Source organism: Myzus persicae, unplaced genomic scaffold (assembly GCF_001856785.1).
Source record: "Myzus persicae strain clone G006 unplaced genomic scaffold, MPER_G0061.0, whole genome shotgun sequence".
In the NCBI taxonomy this organism is placed as follows: domain Eukaryota; kingdom Metazoa; phylum Arthropoda; class Insecta; order Hemiptera; family Aphididae; genus Myzus; species Myzus persicae.
Genome location: NW_019104323.1, coordinates 50,577 through 68,494, shown reverse-complemented (window position 1 = coordinate 68,494; position 17,918 = coordinate 50,577). Strand labels below are relative to the sequence as shown.

The following is a 17,918-nucleotide window of genomic DNA, read 5'->3' as shown; positions in this document are numbered from 1 at the left end:
ACTCTTAGATTTATAATACTCGACTTATATTACGTAGCATTACTTTTGAGTAACTGTCAAAATAGTATAGACTGTTAGAATAGTCAAGTTAAATTTAACCAAAAAAAAAAATAGTTAATGATGCAGTTAACTGGTAATTAATTTATGAATTTATAAATGATATAATCTTGATTGATTTTATTATATCATTGATTACATTCCGTTAAATTGTATAATATCTGGTTAGTCGTCATCACACTGTTGTACATATATACTGATACACCAGTTAAATATTATTACATAAATCAAAAATCAATGTACGGAATAGTAAACCAATAAAAAAATATTTTGATGTCCAAAACCAATACCACTCTGATATACAACAACGTGCTTACATTAAAATAATTAAAAAGTGAGGTACCCTACACAAAACTATAGTCTACGACTTTTCTTAAGTTTAAATTGGCTAAGTAAAATTTTGATCACTGACTTCTTGTAAGCGGAACCTCGGTGTTTATATAAGGTACTTTATAATATATTATGCGACTTAAACAATAATACTTATGTCCGCGATGGGTTACTTGGGCAATAGCTATACCTAAGCATTTAATCAATCAATAGTATTAGTTAACGATTCCTAAAACATGATTTAATGGGTCACGACAATAAATTGGTCCATCAAACTTTATCCAACAATCGTATATTGATCACATTTTTGATACTGTCACCTGGCATTAAACTATTAATGTGTTTCGTGTGGGTGTAAAGAACAAAAAACAATAATATTACAATGGTCTCGACGATGCGCTACGTCGTACGTCGTCACGGCAGAAACAATCGATTTCGTTACAGCGATTGTAATGTTAATTATTTAATTTGATGATATAATAATTATAATTACGTTGGCTCTGTTGCAGCAGCTTCCGCCGGAACAACGATGACGGACGGCCGGAACGTGATCTCGCCAAGGATGGACTTCGAAGAGTGGACGCCGTTGGGCCGTGGCGACCCACTGAAAAACGATCCGACGTTCGACTACCTGCCACCGGTGCTGGACAGGGTGCACTATTGGAAATCTCCGCCGGCGGCCACCAACCGTGCTCACTATTACTCTTCCGCGGCCACAGCAACGCCGACCACGCCGCCGTCACAGGCTATTCACGGCGGTTACAACCGACGGTTCTTCCTGACGGACTTCTCGAAAAGGGAACCGGTGCAGGCCGTGGCTTACGCAGCAATAAAGCGGCCGCCGCCCAACAACAGTATACTGCAGCCTCACCATCATCACCCTCACAGTCACCACCATCCGCAGCAGCAGCAACAAATGCATCACCACTTGCAGACGCTGCAGGCAGTGTCCGCGGCCGGCTACCACTACTCGATGCACCCGGCCGCGCCCGTGCCTAGGACCCCGCTGCCTATGCTAACGCCGCCGCCGTACCAGCAGTGGTCGGCCGCGGTCGATGGTCAGCGACAGTCGTTGTCGTCATCGTCGTCGTCCCCGGACGTACCCGGCAACGCTGTGGCCGAGAGCAAACAACCCCCGCCGACCATGGTCCGGGCGCCGACGCGTCTAGTCCCGCCGTCACCCAATCACTCGTCGATCGTCAAGGCTCTGTTGGACGACGAAGTTGACCGGACGACGGTCACGACGACAGGCACCCCTGTTACCGGTGCCGTCTGGATGACGACAATGATGACGACGACGACGACGACGACTCCACCTCCACCCCCGCCGCCGTCACCGCCAACCATCACTACGACGCCACCGGCCACTTCGACGGCCGCCCGAACCACGTCACCCGTGGCCGTGACGGACCCTCTATTCTCGCATTACAGGCAGTCACCGGTCACCGGCCGGCCCATGTACCTCATCATACAAGGTCACTCAAAGGTCAAGACTTACGGACTAGCCAGCAAGTTGGACGATCTTACCGCAGCCCCCGTTATGCAGGACCACAACCACATCGGTAACCAAGCCCCCGACGAACCGAGCCGAAGGAAACGCGACCACTACCACGGTTCTCGCCGATAAAAAGGTCGAGTTTTCCCACACTTTTTGCAGATTGGCTCCTGGAAAAGGCTTCGGAAAATCCCCACGGTCGTAATATGGGAACATGATGCGAAGTATTTTTATAACACCTTCGTGTTCACCAATTGTGTTTCTCCTAATGTCGTCCTTCTTTCGAATAGTTCCGATTTTTTACGTTTCCGAAATATTTTGATTTCTTTAATGTATAGTCAAAGGGTGCCGTCTTTTAGCGATAAGCTCTAGTCCCCATTTATCAGTGAAGTACCTAATGAGTAACATTTTGGCGAGACGCAAATTAAATTCGAAGTAGTGATTTCCTATGGTTATTAATTATTATACTTTATTATAATAAATTGTCAAACAATAATATTACACAAAATTATTTTACATTATAAGATAAGTACTGAAAATTAAAAAAAAAATGTAATGTCTAAGAACAGTTTTCACAGATTAATTATAAGATCTATTTATTAATCAATTTTAATCATAAAATGTATTAAAAACGAAAGAGACTTTTGTGCACATTATTATATATATTGTCCTGGGTTCATAAAGTTAATAGTTTAACACATTTTTGAAACCCGACGTTCTAATTTCGTTTTCAATAAGCCAAAATGTTCAGATAAGTCTGCTATTATTCAACCGTACAAAAAGAAAAGACCTTATTTTAAAAAAAAACAAAGTTATTTTATTCCTCCATAAATCAAAACTTCAATTATTCCTACGTCCCTAATCGATTAAAGGATAAGACAGCGTGTGGGCATGGTTGGTGAATCGCCCTGTATATATACGTATAACATTCAGATACATTATTTTCAAAATAGTCCACTTGCAAATCTGTAGACAATTATTTCGGTGTTGTTTCGATGCGTAGTAGTAAGACGACATTCCGACAACATTGCTTGAAAATCGTATAGCTATACGTACTACCTATACTTATAATATAATATATAATAATATGACATATTTTGATTTCGCTACACTGCGAACGATTTAATGCGTAGGTAGACAAAACCATACTAAAATAATCGTAAATCAAATCTCATCCGACCTAGTATGACTGTACAACGGTTCACTAGTTCACTTAGCCAAAACGACAAATCGTGGTTAAAGGATTTCAAAATTACCCATGCATTAGATACGAATTACTATACAGATGTAAAACTGTAATCAAGTACTTATTTGACTATAATATACACTTGTATAAAACTGGATACTTACTCAAAAATCAAAAATGAGGTCGTCGATTTTAAATTATCCGATGGACACAATATTATACGGTCTAGTAGCGGTAGGAGGTATAGTTTTCGAAATATATGTGATTGTGCTTAAAATATACCTAATTTTGAATCCCGGTAATCAACATGGTCATTTCTGATGCATTATTTATTTGTATATTTTAAGTTTAAACCGTAAATATCGTAATTGCTTAAGGTCAGTTCGAACATTTTTTTTATAATATCGGAACTAAGACGATTTTCGGGTGACACGTATAATATCATATTGAGGAACTACATAATATTATAATACTCCCTAATAATTTATTGTTTTGTTATAGTCGATTAAGTGTTTTACTTATTATTTATTACCAAAACTAATGAATACAAATAATAATTATAGTATAAGTATTGTAGTATAATATTTATTAAACAATAAGTAATTTTGTCTAGCGCATAGATATTTACCAAAGATTAAAAGAAAGTAACATTATACAAGTTGATTGTACTTTTTAAAGGTATGATTAACAATGTGTTACTGATTTATTGTAATATTATGTTAATCAGTATAATCATTATTATAATAAAGTTAACTTATTTTTTTTATTTATTGAACGATGTATGAGTTAAGTAAGTTATAAGTCGCTTTAAAAAATTATTATTACAATAATTAATATAGTTTATAGGTATTGGTATACATATGCCTTAGAATAGTTACCAAAAAGCAATACCTATATTACACTCTTTGAAACTGTATATATTATGCATAATAATAGTATTATATCTACATTTAGCGTGAATTTGTTATAATTTGAAGTATTCACCACTATATGGTTATATTATTAATTTTATAATTGAAATCATTCACCTATTTATAATGTAAAAAGTAGATCGTAATTCGTAATATTATTGAATGTCGATTGTGTAAAAATCAACGAAATTAATATACTCATATTTATGTATTAATTTTGACATTCAAGCAAAAATATAATATTTATTGTTTTAAAAATTGTATAAAAAAAGCGGAAACCACTTTATTATAAAGCCTGTATGTATTTTAATTATTTTATCCGTACAGCGTTGTTATTAGTTTTTATTATTTTCATTAATATTATGTGAATGGCATACTATACACTTCAAAAACGTTGTACTTATTTTATTCACCCGCAGAGTTACACATAATGCTATTTTATGATTTATCGATTAACCAACATGTTTCAAGTATCCTCCCCTCCCTCGCGTTATAAGTTCAATTAATTTATAATATTTTTAAGTTCAATATTATAACCTTATACATTTAATGTATGTTAAACTTATTATTTGAACCTGATTATAAAACTTATTTTAATATTATAAAATTTATATAATAAAAATATTCGATTCACATTGAACTCGAGTTTTGTTTTATATCAAAGAAACATTATTTATAATTTTTTTGTAAAGCCTTCTATTGCCTTTATTATGTATATTAATCGAGTGTATGTTAATCAATAATCATATATAATATAAGTTATTAAAAAATAAATAAATACATCACTGAAACAATTATTATACTACGTACATCTGTTTATTACGTGGGTCTTACAGTATTTAATACCGTTATAAGCAATTGCTATGGCATATGTGTGGAACAATGACATTTAATAAAAAAAAATTATAATAATATTAGGTGAAAAAATTAATTTTATCATCCGGAAGGGTAATTATAATATTATACATGTATAATAGTACCGGCATTTTTAAAAACAACGCCATCCAACAGTAATTAAAAAACTCTTTATTAAAAATAAAATATTTAAAACATAATGTATAATTAAATAATGTTATGTGATGATTTAAGATTATTCTAAGAGCTGAGCATACTTAAAAAACTTGGATTTATTATTTATTTTGATAAATCCAAGATCAATATTATTTAACAAGGTTTGTAAAATCGTATTTGCAAAGAGTTTTGATTTAAATTTATTAAGTCTTTGTAATGATTTCGATTTTCGAGTAGTCAGTTTTTTCATTAAAAAAAATTTGATAATAGAACCGTCAGTAGTTGTTTTTGTGTTTGATGTTTATGGCGTGGCGTAGTCAACCCTTAGCAGTTTTTTATTTATCTGTATGACCGTCTTAGGCCCGGCAAACACTAATTCAGAAAAAAAAATCACAACGACCTATAACTACATGCCCACAGCAATGGCCAGCTAGACTTTCTATTCCCGATGTAACTGTCGCTGCTTTGATGTGAGCCTGAGCTTAGAAGACATGATGTGCAGCATGACGTAGTAGGTAGGTGCATCGTTTTGAATAATATCGAAAGAAAAACGAGGGGAAGAAATTTCATCGGATAATATTATGAATTATGTTATTATATTATACAAGTGTATTTTAATCTTTTAAATACTACTATGTTTGGCCATGTGTTCAACGTCAATCATACAATTTTTCCTACCATTGTCATTTGCCGACATACTCCGACCGCTGTTGGGACTGTTGGGAGTATAATATTTTATTTTATATTTTATATTCCATTATTTTAACACAGAATGATATTCATGCACACAGCGTGATTCGTCAAACATATGCTTACCCCTATTTGAATTATTTGAATTCAAAATGTTCTCTGTGTTGATTCAAATTGTGATTTTTAAAATTGAAAGTATTCCTACTTAAGGACCATATTATCAAAAATAGGTACTTATACTATATTATATTTTACTATGTGTACGAAGGATAATATATTGATTAGGTTACCCTGGAAGATATGATGGGGACTATGATTATTTGAAAATTATAGACCATATAGCAGACAGAAGTTAATATTTATCAATTAGAATTGTATAATCATTTGTTAATATAAGTATAGTATAGTATAATGAATAAGATAAGTACCTAGTACATTAAATCTTGCATGTATTTTATATTTGGTGTAAAATCATTGTCAAAGGCTATAGATTTTATAAATACGCAAGACATAATAGTTAAAAAAAAAACTATTAGTTTGAATTCCTATTCAGACTCGTCGACGTGTTCAAATAAACTATCCGACTAACAATTTTCAGCAAAAAAAGTGGTTCTCATTTGAAATAAAAAGTTTATCCCGCACCAGGAGACTCTTGCTGCTAGTATGCGGAAAACATGTATTAGAAAATGAGGTCCTTCAAAATATGGCGGTATAATCTGAACATCTTAATGATCAGAATTTGAACGAATGTACATTATAAAAATAAATAATGGAGGCGAATGGTGAATGGCGAACCACTCTGTATATACTGATGTGGTGTGAGCTCTGTAAGCGTGATGTATAATATTATGCATTGCGAATTATCTCGTTTTTTACTGCTTCGGGCGCGATCGACACCCACAACTGGCCAGGCTAAAAAACCATAATGATCTTTGACGTTCAGTGCATGTTTGTTTGAACCGACCGCGGCACTATATTAGTTCAATGACATTCTCGACCCGCTCTCAAACAATATAACAACGATAGAATTATATTTTAATATTTTTAATAAATTATGTCGTCGTTGTAGCCGATCAATTGTTGCAGTCCCTTCTGTTGCAGTCGTCGCGATCGTAACAAAAATAGCCATAATAATATGATGTCATCGACGGCGATCGTCGTAGTCGCAGCTCTTCTGTCGTTTTCAGGTTCGCTCCCGTTCACAAGTGGTCCGTAAAACTTAAATCGGCTCACATAAGTCAATATTATTATTATTATTATTTCGTCTATAGTTCGAAATCCATAAAATGCCCAGCATTAATTCATTGTTAATGATATACATACTGGGGTCGGAAGTCACATGAAAGTCAAAATCTATCAAATATTATATGCTCATAGAAAAACTAAAGTATGCAAACAAAAACGTTATAAATGTGCAAAAAAACAACTATTCAAAATTCATATTTTAACGTATTTACTAGTTACATATTATAGTACATCTATAAATATCGTATATATGAGTATGATTTTATTTGTAAAAAAATGTGCATTCGTTGGTGGATTTTCGTAAAGTATTCTCGATGGCTGGTCGACAGGCTGCAATCATCACTATCTGCAGCACTTACGAAACGTTCAAATGAAGTTGTCCAAACGCTGTTGACACTTTTGGACTAAATAGTTACCAGGTGATTGCAGCTGCCGAGCACAATAATATCATATAAAAACCTTTTAAACAACTTCCGACCGAAATGTATTTTTTTCCGGAAATCTTACCCGAGCGAGACACTTTACGACGGTCCGTGACGACAATAAATGAAATATATTTTATAGTAATATTTGCGCCACTTAAAAAACTTCCCTGCACGAATCGTTTTCAGGCGGAGTCGTGGACGCCGTGGCCAAGCAGTGGACGCCCAACGTGGACTTCGAGGCGCCGCGCAACTGGGACGCGGGACACGTCCCGTCGTCCGTAGACGTGGCCGTGTTCCAGGAGAACACCTTGGTCCCGGTGGTGGTGCCGGCCACCGGCATTGACGTGTGTGAGGTCCTGTTGCCCTTCAACGGCCAACTGATCTTGGAGCCCAACGCCCGAGTGGTCATCTCCTCGTCGTCCCAAGCGATGGGTGGTTGCACGGGACATAGTGAGTTTATAATCATATAATACCTAGGTATATTATGTACAGGGGTACTGAAACTTTTGATTTTGCCGTGCCTGTGTATTTGTATATTGTGGAACAGCCCCCCCCCCTACTAGAACAAACTTGGACAAAATGATGAATCGTTCATTTATTACTGTGAACGTTTTTAATTTATCTGTATTTAAATTTATTTCCTTAACCACCACCGCTTCCGGCTTCCGACGTTTGTACTTTGAAGTTTCAGTCAACATTAAGAATGTTGAGCTGTACATTAATAGTTAACAAACACTAATATATTCAACTCGAAGTGTTCAAAGTAATAACAATGGAGGCAAATATGAACTTAACCCAGTTCTGAAGAGGTTGGTTACTTTTTTTTATTACCACGCTTTGGTACCTGGGTCACGTTCATAGTCATTTTTAAATATTTTTACGTTTAACTGCATAAATATTTTGTATGCGCTAAACTATTTTTTTATTGCGCATAATAGTTAATAGCTGTAGTAGTAGTTTCATAAATAATTACTCGTTTGTGTCAACTAAGTTATTAAAAGAATACATATTGATTTGTTTATTTTTATTTAAAATCATTGTTTACACTATTAACGGCATGCCTAAATTAATCAGTAAATTATTTTAATATTTAAGTAAAAAAATCTATTTCACAACTCTTGAACTAAATATAGGTAATCTATTGACCTTTACGTTTACATAATATTATATGTATTACAGTTTTTTGTCTTGAAATATAGATATCATATTATTGGTGATACAAAACAACCGAATACCGAATAAATTGTATTTCGTTAGGGACAGGACACTTCTTAAATGGGAAAAAGTCTAACTATTTGAAAAGTTAAAAATTTAGCCTTTCAGCTTTCTGTGTAGTTATTAAAAAATTCCAAAAACCAGAATTTTGATAAATACATTATTATAAGATAAAAGGAGGTTGAGAATACCCGGTGCATAATCAGTGGGAAATTACAGTAATAATTGATTGCATAAAAGTTTGAACTGTGCTTTAGTAATAATTTATTTTAACCGTGAAGTTTAAAATCAACATTCAAAAACGTAGTTTATAATTGATAATTATTTATGCATGCCGTTTTATTTGATATTAATATTGTAGTGTACTAATATGTGGTTTGGTTTAAACTAGTAAGTTTATCGGTTATGTATATTATCATTAAAATAGATGATTAATGACAATTGACAGAAAACAATCCTTTTGTAACAAAAAAATAATATACAACCTAAAATAATCCAAACGTCCTCCAGCTGATAAAGACTATAAATAGTGGGAACAAAATGTAAATAATAGTTTTGTTCGTGGAATTCAAATTTCAAAACTGTAAATATTATCCTAACAAAGATAAATTAAATGAGTGACTGCTGCTGATATTGTATTATTATCATATTTATTTGATAAAATATAATTATCTTAACGTCACAGCATTTTGTGTTTAAAGATAATATAAAAATAAAAATCTGCAGTATCAACAAAATACATTTTTGCACCTATGAGCGCTATTTACAAGTGCAATAATATAAGAAAAGGTTGGTCTTCGGAAAAACATATCAAATAATTATTAGAATCGACATTCACGAAAAATAAACAAAAATCCCGAGGCCAATCACGATTGCCAGATGGCCTATATAAAAAAAACGATAAATTATTAAATTACGAACAATATGTTTAAACGAGATTATTTGAAAAAAAAATATACACCATTAAATAATAATATGAAATATTCTCAAAACCTCAAATGTGCATAAATATCTTGCGAAATATATTTGGTATGTGCACTAGAAGTTTTGTGTGATAAAAATATCGACAGAACTTACTAATTCCTTATGCTAAATAATAATAATAACATGATAATAATAATAACATAATGAAAAAAAGAATTGAAATTGAATTCATCGTTATAGAGAAAACGATAAAGATCCATTATGTCCATTTACAATTTAGTTAGAAAAAATAGTGGATTTGCATTTTTTAACTACGCCGTTTTGAATGTGATAACAATAATACTTGAAAAATATTTAATATATTATAAATTATAATCGTCATTGTTGAATGTGACCAGAGTTCCAATTTCCTAACAAGTAACAGGTGTCCTGCTAAATAATGTGATCAAATCGGAACCGTAAAATCCACCGACTTTCACTAAACGTATATAGCTTATGTCCCGATTTTCAAAAAATCGTTTCTTTTACCTGATATTTTATAAAATATTGATTGAGGTATTAATAATATTAATTAGCTTAGTTATTACCTAGTATTTATTTTTTAATACTTTTATTTTTATATAATCTGCAGTATATATATGTTTTTATTTTTATGCCGTCCGGTTGCTAACACTTGCTGGGGTGGTAAGGTAACAAAAACATTTTTGATATCCACCTTCGGATGACCTATAAATTAATATCTGTGCAGTTTTACGTGGGTACAGAATTTTTATCTGGTCACTTCGTAATATTATTACATTTTCAGATGTGACTTTTAAACAAAACGCCCCGATGGAATGGGTGGATCCGGACAACTGGTCGATTGAAAATTTTATCATAGCAACGCCACACGTGGAACGGATACCGTGCGTGCACGACACGGTTGTGTTCAACCCCGGTCATTCGTTTTCGGTCATTGTGCCCGACGTTCCGATCACAATTGGATCAATGAAGTTCGGGAACCAAGTGAGTTCAAGTCCACTGCAGTTAACCGTCGTTTAAAAGCACATATTTTTAAATAGCTATCGTTATTTGTATGATACTGCAGCATTGTATATAGATAATAAGATATTAGGTATATTGATAAAGCACCATTAAGATAAACGAAAAATCTTTTAAAAATTATTTGCCCATCTCCCAAATAAGGATTTTATTTGTGTCCAATATCAGTTTAGATTTAAAAACTAATACCCTATAGTATTTTTCTCAAAGTTCACCGCAAAGTGTGAATAATTGATAGTTGATACACGTAATGTCATATTATTTTTACTCCATTGACATTTTATTAAATAAAATCCAGTGTAAATTAATTTGGTGTAGCTATTGTGAATCGATAAATACATTTAAGCCTTAGAATTCCTGCAAAGTCTTTGAATATAACTTTGAGTCCTATACGATTTAGAAAATTGTGTAATATGGAGCATAAATTATGTGACGTATCGATCCCCTCCAAGTAGGCCTAAACGCCATATAAAAGAATACCATTGAACATTCATTTTTTTGAATTGAATTCAAATTTGATATCACACAACTATACGCATATTATATTGTACTAACAAACAGAATATTTTTCACATTAAGTTCAAGAATAATCCTCTACAGAAATTATTTTCTTGCACGAAAATACAAACTTTGACTTAATAATAATTCAGACGTAATGGTACAATATCTGCAGGATTTTATTAAAAGAAAGTCTGACTTTTATAAAATATTTGAGACGTTTTAACAGCGAATACTTTTTGGTTGTCATATAACTAGTTATTTATGGTAATTATAATAGAGATAGAATTGATACACCCAAATTTATATTATTTTTTGCTTCTCATATAATTTGGTTAATAATTTATAAATTATAAGTAACGATCTAATTTATTATAATTATAATATAATATGCATAATACCTAGATTTTACCGGATATGTCTGCGTATAGCTATGACGTTATTGTAACCCCCCGGGATTCTTGGCAATAAATATAATAATAAAATGAATATCGTATCTTTTCGGGGTACCTATAATAAACTATAATGTTGTACAGGCTCACTAAAAGCAGTGAACAGTACTTATAGTAATTATGTTATTTATTTATGCATTCGTCGCAATAATAAATATTGATAAGTACAATATATGTATACTATAAGTTTAATAATGATATAATACGTTTCGTATTTGTTTTAAAACAATTTTGATTTTTAACAGCAACGAATCTATACACACTCACAATATAGGTAAACACTACACGTATTATATTTATATTATTTATATAATATTATTATTACAGACGTTCGATCAAAACGAATTGAACGAGTTTCTTTTGTCGGACGTCGGCGATCAGGAACTGAAGAGTTCTTCCACCGACAACGATGTATCCATTACACTGACGTCGACGTCCTGCGAAGACAATACAGGATGTGAATGCGGCACTCAACAACTTTTCGACCAAGTATGCAAAGTGGCTTCAAAACGGTGCGATAGTAAATTGGGCTGCATAAGTCCAGTGAAACCGATTGGCCATTGTTGTTGGACTTGTGGTGAGATTTTTAAAAAACAATAATATTGTTATTACCTATCCTTTGTGTAGTGATATTATATTCATTTATTCTGTTCGAGTTGTGAATTTAATTTAACCTTAACATATATTATTTTATGTTGCTTAACATATTATAAGGTTTGCAGTACACAAAACAATTATTTTAAAAGTAATAAGCACTTAAAAGGTTATTAACTTGTACAATAATATTTTTTTTACCTAATCTCAATTCAATTTTTATACATACGAATATTTTTTTAAATGCTCAGAAAAATATTTGTTTTAGAATCAAACATTTAATAACAATAAAATATAAAGTGTACCTAATTTTTTCAAAAATGTTGTTTTGTAATCACTAATAAATCAATTATAGTTGTTCGAAAAAACTTTAAAAACTATGTTCATTATCGTGTGGTTTGATTCTAGGGGCTTATTTTTTAATTAATTACAACCCAAGTAGTTTTATTAGTGAACAATTCAGCAAAGAATTCAAAAAGGACATGGCCAAAATAAAACCAACGCTTGAAAAACATCAACTTTCTTATTACATGAGTAAATTGTTGAACGGAAAATTACAAATCGTAATGGCGAGTAGCACAAAATATGTGGACGAAATAAATGAAATAGCTAAAACCATACACTCGATGCTAACTACTTGTAAGTATTTACTTATAATTGCTATTCTGTTAATACCATATATATACCTATTATACATCACAATTTAAAAAAATCATGATAAATATCGTGATTCTAGTACAAGAATCTATATTGTAATTATTTAGTAAAACATAATCAAACTTTCAAACTATTCAATCATCAGAAATTCAGACATAATTCATTAATTAATATTTTTTGTGTAATAATAATAATAATAATAATAATAAAAGTAGAAAAAATAATAATCTTTGAAAAAAATTTGTCAATCTGCTGTACATGATCTAGAGGAGTTACTGTAATGGATGTGTTCAATTTAAATACAATGATATAAAATAGTATACCACAATCATTGTATACGAAAACAATTGTGAGTGAAGAAGGTCTGTCAGCCTATAATATTTTTACTAAGTAAATTTTATGATATTATTTTGATTAGGGTAATTTATTTTTGTCTGAAATTTTGTTTCATTTTATTAACACTCAGTAATCATTAACTTTTTTCTAATTGTTGATATTATTAAAATATGATTATGAATATAGACATATAGTATTCTTTTGGTTTGGCTACAATTGAAATTAAAAAAATTAAATCGTTGGTTTTCCGCTCTTTGCTTTCTAAATAGTTCTGATACAAAAGTTAAATTATGAACTATCTGTAGAGTTTATTCGAATACAGTTATGTCACATTTGAAGTTTATGTAACTGCAGGCGGGATATAGGAAGACGAAAGTGGTTAAAAACCGTGGACCCAATCTGCATGTATAATATTATCTACAACATGACGTCAATAACACAGGCGCCGGCGTTAAAAATACTGTCTATGACATTGGAACTAAAGGATTATTAAAATTTAAAATACCACCATCTCTTGAATATCAAGTATTTTACACCATAAAAGATATGTCATATATTTTTATATTGTGTTACGTCATCTCACATATTTTACTACTAATTGTTTGCCCCTCTTTTAAAGGACAATCGAATGCTTTTACAGTTGATTTTTTCGATTTTAATAAGCACCACATTGATATATGTCATTTAGTATACCAAACTCAAATTGTATCTTTGACATTAGCCACTATAAAAATGTTTTTTTTTTAATTTTTAGTAAAGTTATTATTTTTTTAAACAATTGAATATTTTTATTAAAATCAAGTAACAAATTACCAAATAACACCAAGTTAAGTTTTTGATATTGTGAGGGTAATATATAGTATAATATTATATGTTAATAAAAACATTAAAGGATTGTATAATTTGTCGAAATCACTCTTGTTGTAATACAAATCGCTGTATGATAATCCGTAAAAATAGATCTACTTAGTACCTATCTACCTACCGGATATTATAATAGTTTTTAGATTAGTATATTAATCTAATTTGATATTTAGTGGAGCTTTCAGCTTACAATTTTAAATTGGTCTATCATGATTTTATAATAACAGATTTTTTAACATTTTATTACCTAATATAGGTGTGTAATATATTTTTTTTAATACAGTTTTAGGTATTACCTACCTATACTATTAAATATCAAAAAACAAAATTTTAACTGGTTCTAAAGTCTTTTTTTTCCTCAATTTTAGTATATGTATATATTTAATATATTTGTTAGATTTTATAAAAAATTAAAGATAAAAAAGTAGTAAAAAAAAATTGAATTTCACAAAAATGTTTATTTCTTTATAAGACTTGTGCCATCAATAATTTCTTATAGATAACTGTTTAAATAACCAGCTAATTTAACTGTTGATTTCCACCAAGATAACCTTAAAAGGTGACCTTTGTAACACGTACATTGCGTAATATTGCGTAAATAGAGATACTGTACCTACTGTGTTATTTTTCTAACGATCGCTTTACAAAAAAAAACCACGATCCGGAAGATTGAGCTAACTCTTTAGTGATGTTTGTCGTGTTTACTCACTGATGATGGCGTATATTATACTATTTTTTACAGACCGAGGCGTGACAGACGTGAAAATGTTCAGCTCGGGACTGTCTTACGACGCGGACGGTATGACATACGGCCAAATAGCCCTAGCCACATGCATCGTCATATTTTGTAGCATGTTGGCAATTATGTTATACTACAACAACGACTGGTAAAACACAGTAATATTATATTATATTATGTTTTAATACTAATGATTTTTAATGGACAAACTAGCAATGAAAACCCGTAAACGGTCGAGCTGTTTGTCGGAATAACATGAATAGTCCTATTAAAATACTTCTTGGACATCAGGTTTATGGTCGGCGTCTCTCGAACTTTGGAATACCTTTGTAATTTGTATGGATCGCTATTAAATCGTACTTAATCCTCAGTTTCAAATGTCATGTACTGTGACACTAAAAAAAATTAAGCATATTGGGTTTTATCGATACGACTTTATGACGTGCCTGCCGGATACGGATGTCGTGATGTACCTACATACGAGTACCTAAATATAATTATATGTTTTTTTTTAATGCATCGGAAACTATTTAGAATTATTGAACTTATGCGAGAATACTCAATTGTTCTTTCAACAAAAACATACCTATATCTTCTATCTATCGTACAAGTAAAAATAGTAAAAATAAAATAATAATATTAAATAAATAATATAAGAAATTTGAAAATATATTATCTACATTTTTCAACATTTTACTCTTGTTTATTCCACATTTATTCGATTTTAAAGTATACGGTCTTAAGAATTAGTATCAACAGTGATAATTATTGTTAATTGGATTTATTAGGAAAAAATCTTTGGTATGAGATGACCGATCTCAATAAACTTAATAAAAAATGGTTGGTATCCGATCTATTTTTTTGTTTCTCTACTACAGTAAGTTTATACTGTGCAGTCACATACAACAATGATCATTTACCTACTACGCGCATTGCATGTCTGTCTACGGTTATAATATATAGATTCCTATATTTTACTCTTTAAAAACGATTGGCATCGATAAGTCTTAGTCGTATAAGCATGTCGATTTGAAACCTACATCGTCGGGATGTGTGGAAAAGAGACAATTTGAGTCAATGGCGTGAAACACACAGTATATAATACACTGATATATTATAACAGACAGTTTTTAGTGACACTTTAGTACCTACCTATCCATAGTACTATACGTGATTGCATGCGGTACCTATGTCGATTAAATTTTTTTTTTATCTTCGATAAAAAAAGTTATGATTTTGTCTTATCGTCAAATAACACCTGCAAGCATACTGTTTCTGTGAGATGTGTTATCGGATGGAAACGATGACTAGTGGGCGTAGGTTGTGAGTGTTTACTGACTTGTGTCATATTTATACACACTTCCCCCTCGCTTTGAAACGGTTCGGCGCCACAGAGTCGCTATAAAAATCTGGTAAATATTGGTAATAAATATAAATCACAAAGGTCGAGAAACGCCGGCTTAATGGTTTATAAAGTGTATACCGTGTATATGCATTATGCGTATGTGCACATGCAATGTGTATTTATAGAAGAATTTCTAGCGTAAACCTATATATTATGAAATAAGAAAAATGTTTTGATTTTGATTTCATAATAACATATTGTCTTACGCGTTTTTCTACATAATTACGAGTAATTATTCTTGAAATAATAAATAAAATTGTGTTTTCTAAGATAATGACTGCTTTACTAATAATCAGCTGTATTATGTGTATAATATTATACCTAGTTAATAATATAATGTGTACAATTTGTACTACACACCGTAATGACAAACAATAATCGCCTTTTCTTGGATAGGAAATCGCTATTGTCTGGCTCCAGGTCTAGCACTGGTGCTGTGTTCGTCAAATTCAAAAACGATACCAATGACGCTGTGGAACTAATCGACGAAGACGTCCGATTGCAGCGTAAAACTTCGTTCGACAACCCTACTTACGGAGCTGTGGAGAGTATGAACAATTCACAGGTAAAAGCATTATATAACATAGTAAAATACTGAACTACAATGGTGGATCTAGGATTTTTTTTAGGGGGAGGACAACATTTTTAAAACAATATTATATTAAATATATAATTGCAAAAAACACTCTTATATTAGTAATAATCAGTAACAAAAATTGTATATTATTAATTATAATGTACAATAAGTATAAATACTAATTTATTTTTTATTTTTTATTTTATAAATACAACAACATCTGCAAGTTTGCAACTTGTCATCAATCGATGATTTAGTATACAAAGTAGCAAAAAAAGATATTTTTGGGGATGTAGCCTGCCTCATACACTAGTTTTATAATAATATAGCCTTTCGCATATAAATGTTTTGGTAAAAAATAGTTCCACTTTAAACTCAAAAGTGAATACACCCGCCAATTATGTCCTGCTCGTGGGTGACTGCTGCAGTGATACAAATAACTAATAAGTTTCACAGTTCAAGGTATCCAGGTTTCCTCCCCCCCCCCTTCCACACGGAACAATAGAAAATTATTTACCATAACGTCTATTGAACGTTTAAATCATACGTAATATATTGCTTACCATATAATCATATTATAATACAAATACATAATATTATATTATATTACACATATTGCTTACCAACCATGAATATTTTGTTTTCAGACATTTAGGAAAATGCATTCGTATTCGGATCTATCAGTTTCGACGATGCAGAGTGACGCTATGGACGTTGAACTAAAAGAAACTGGCGAACAAAATTAATGATTATTATGAACCCGTAAATGAGCGTTTATATTAATTGGTTTATTTATTTGTATAACTGGAGATCGTAAGAATATTTTTATTTTAATATCTATAAATGTTTGCAATATATTTCATTCCCCCGAATGGAATACGAATCGGACTATTGTTATGTTTTGACCATTGTCGCTGCAGCAGTGCGCCGCGCGCGGTTATTCAAATAAGACTTTTAATATTATTCAAATCGTGTGAAAACGATTATTATTTCCATCGCAAGTATAATACAATTCCTAGACATCACACACACCGGCGGGCTCTATTCAAATCGAAACAATTATGCGTTTGCACGTGTATCTATCAGATCCCCGGACATACAGTTTTTAATTTGTTTTGCCGTCGACAAAGTTACCCTGTTATAACTGAATAGCCCGTGGCCTAATGGTTCAATATTTTATTACACTTTCATTGCTATATATCGTAGAGACGTGATTACCCCGAGGGACTTGACGTAAGTATTCTAATATACGGATAGAAAAACCAT

At 31.8% G+C, this 17,918-nt stretch overlaps 2 protein-coding genes across 2 annotated transcripts; both read left to right on the top strand.

The window, feature by feature from the left end:
* The first annotated feature begins 699 nt into the window (after positions 1-699).
* LOC111041178 (WAS/WASL-interacting protein family member 1-like) lies at positions 700-3,386 on the top strand. Its single transcript, XM_022325388.1, has one exon. The coding sequence runs from the start codon at positions 917-919 to the stop codon at positions 2,012-2,014; it is 1,098 nt and encodes a 365-aa protein (XP_022181080.1). The 5' UTR covers positions 700-916; the 3' UTR covers positions 2,015-3,386.
* A 3,230-nt stretch (positions 3,387-6,616) lies between these two features.
* On the top strand, positions 6,617-17,535 carry LOC111041179 (protein amnionless). Its single transcript, XM_022325389.1, has 8 exons — positions 6,617-6,867; positions 7,537-7,800; positions 10,295-10,494; positions 11,808-12,057; positions 12,483-12,713; positions 14,674-14,818; positions 16,472-16,640; positions 17,300-17,535. The coding sequence occupies exons 1-8, from the start codon at positions 6,816-6,818 to the stop codon at positions 17,396-17,398; spliced, it is 1,410 nt and encodes a 469-aa protein (XP_022181081.1). The 5' UTR covers positions 6,617-6,815; the 3' UTR covers positions 17,399-17,535.
* The last annotated feature ends 383 nt before the right edge of the window (positions 17,536-17,918 follow it).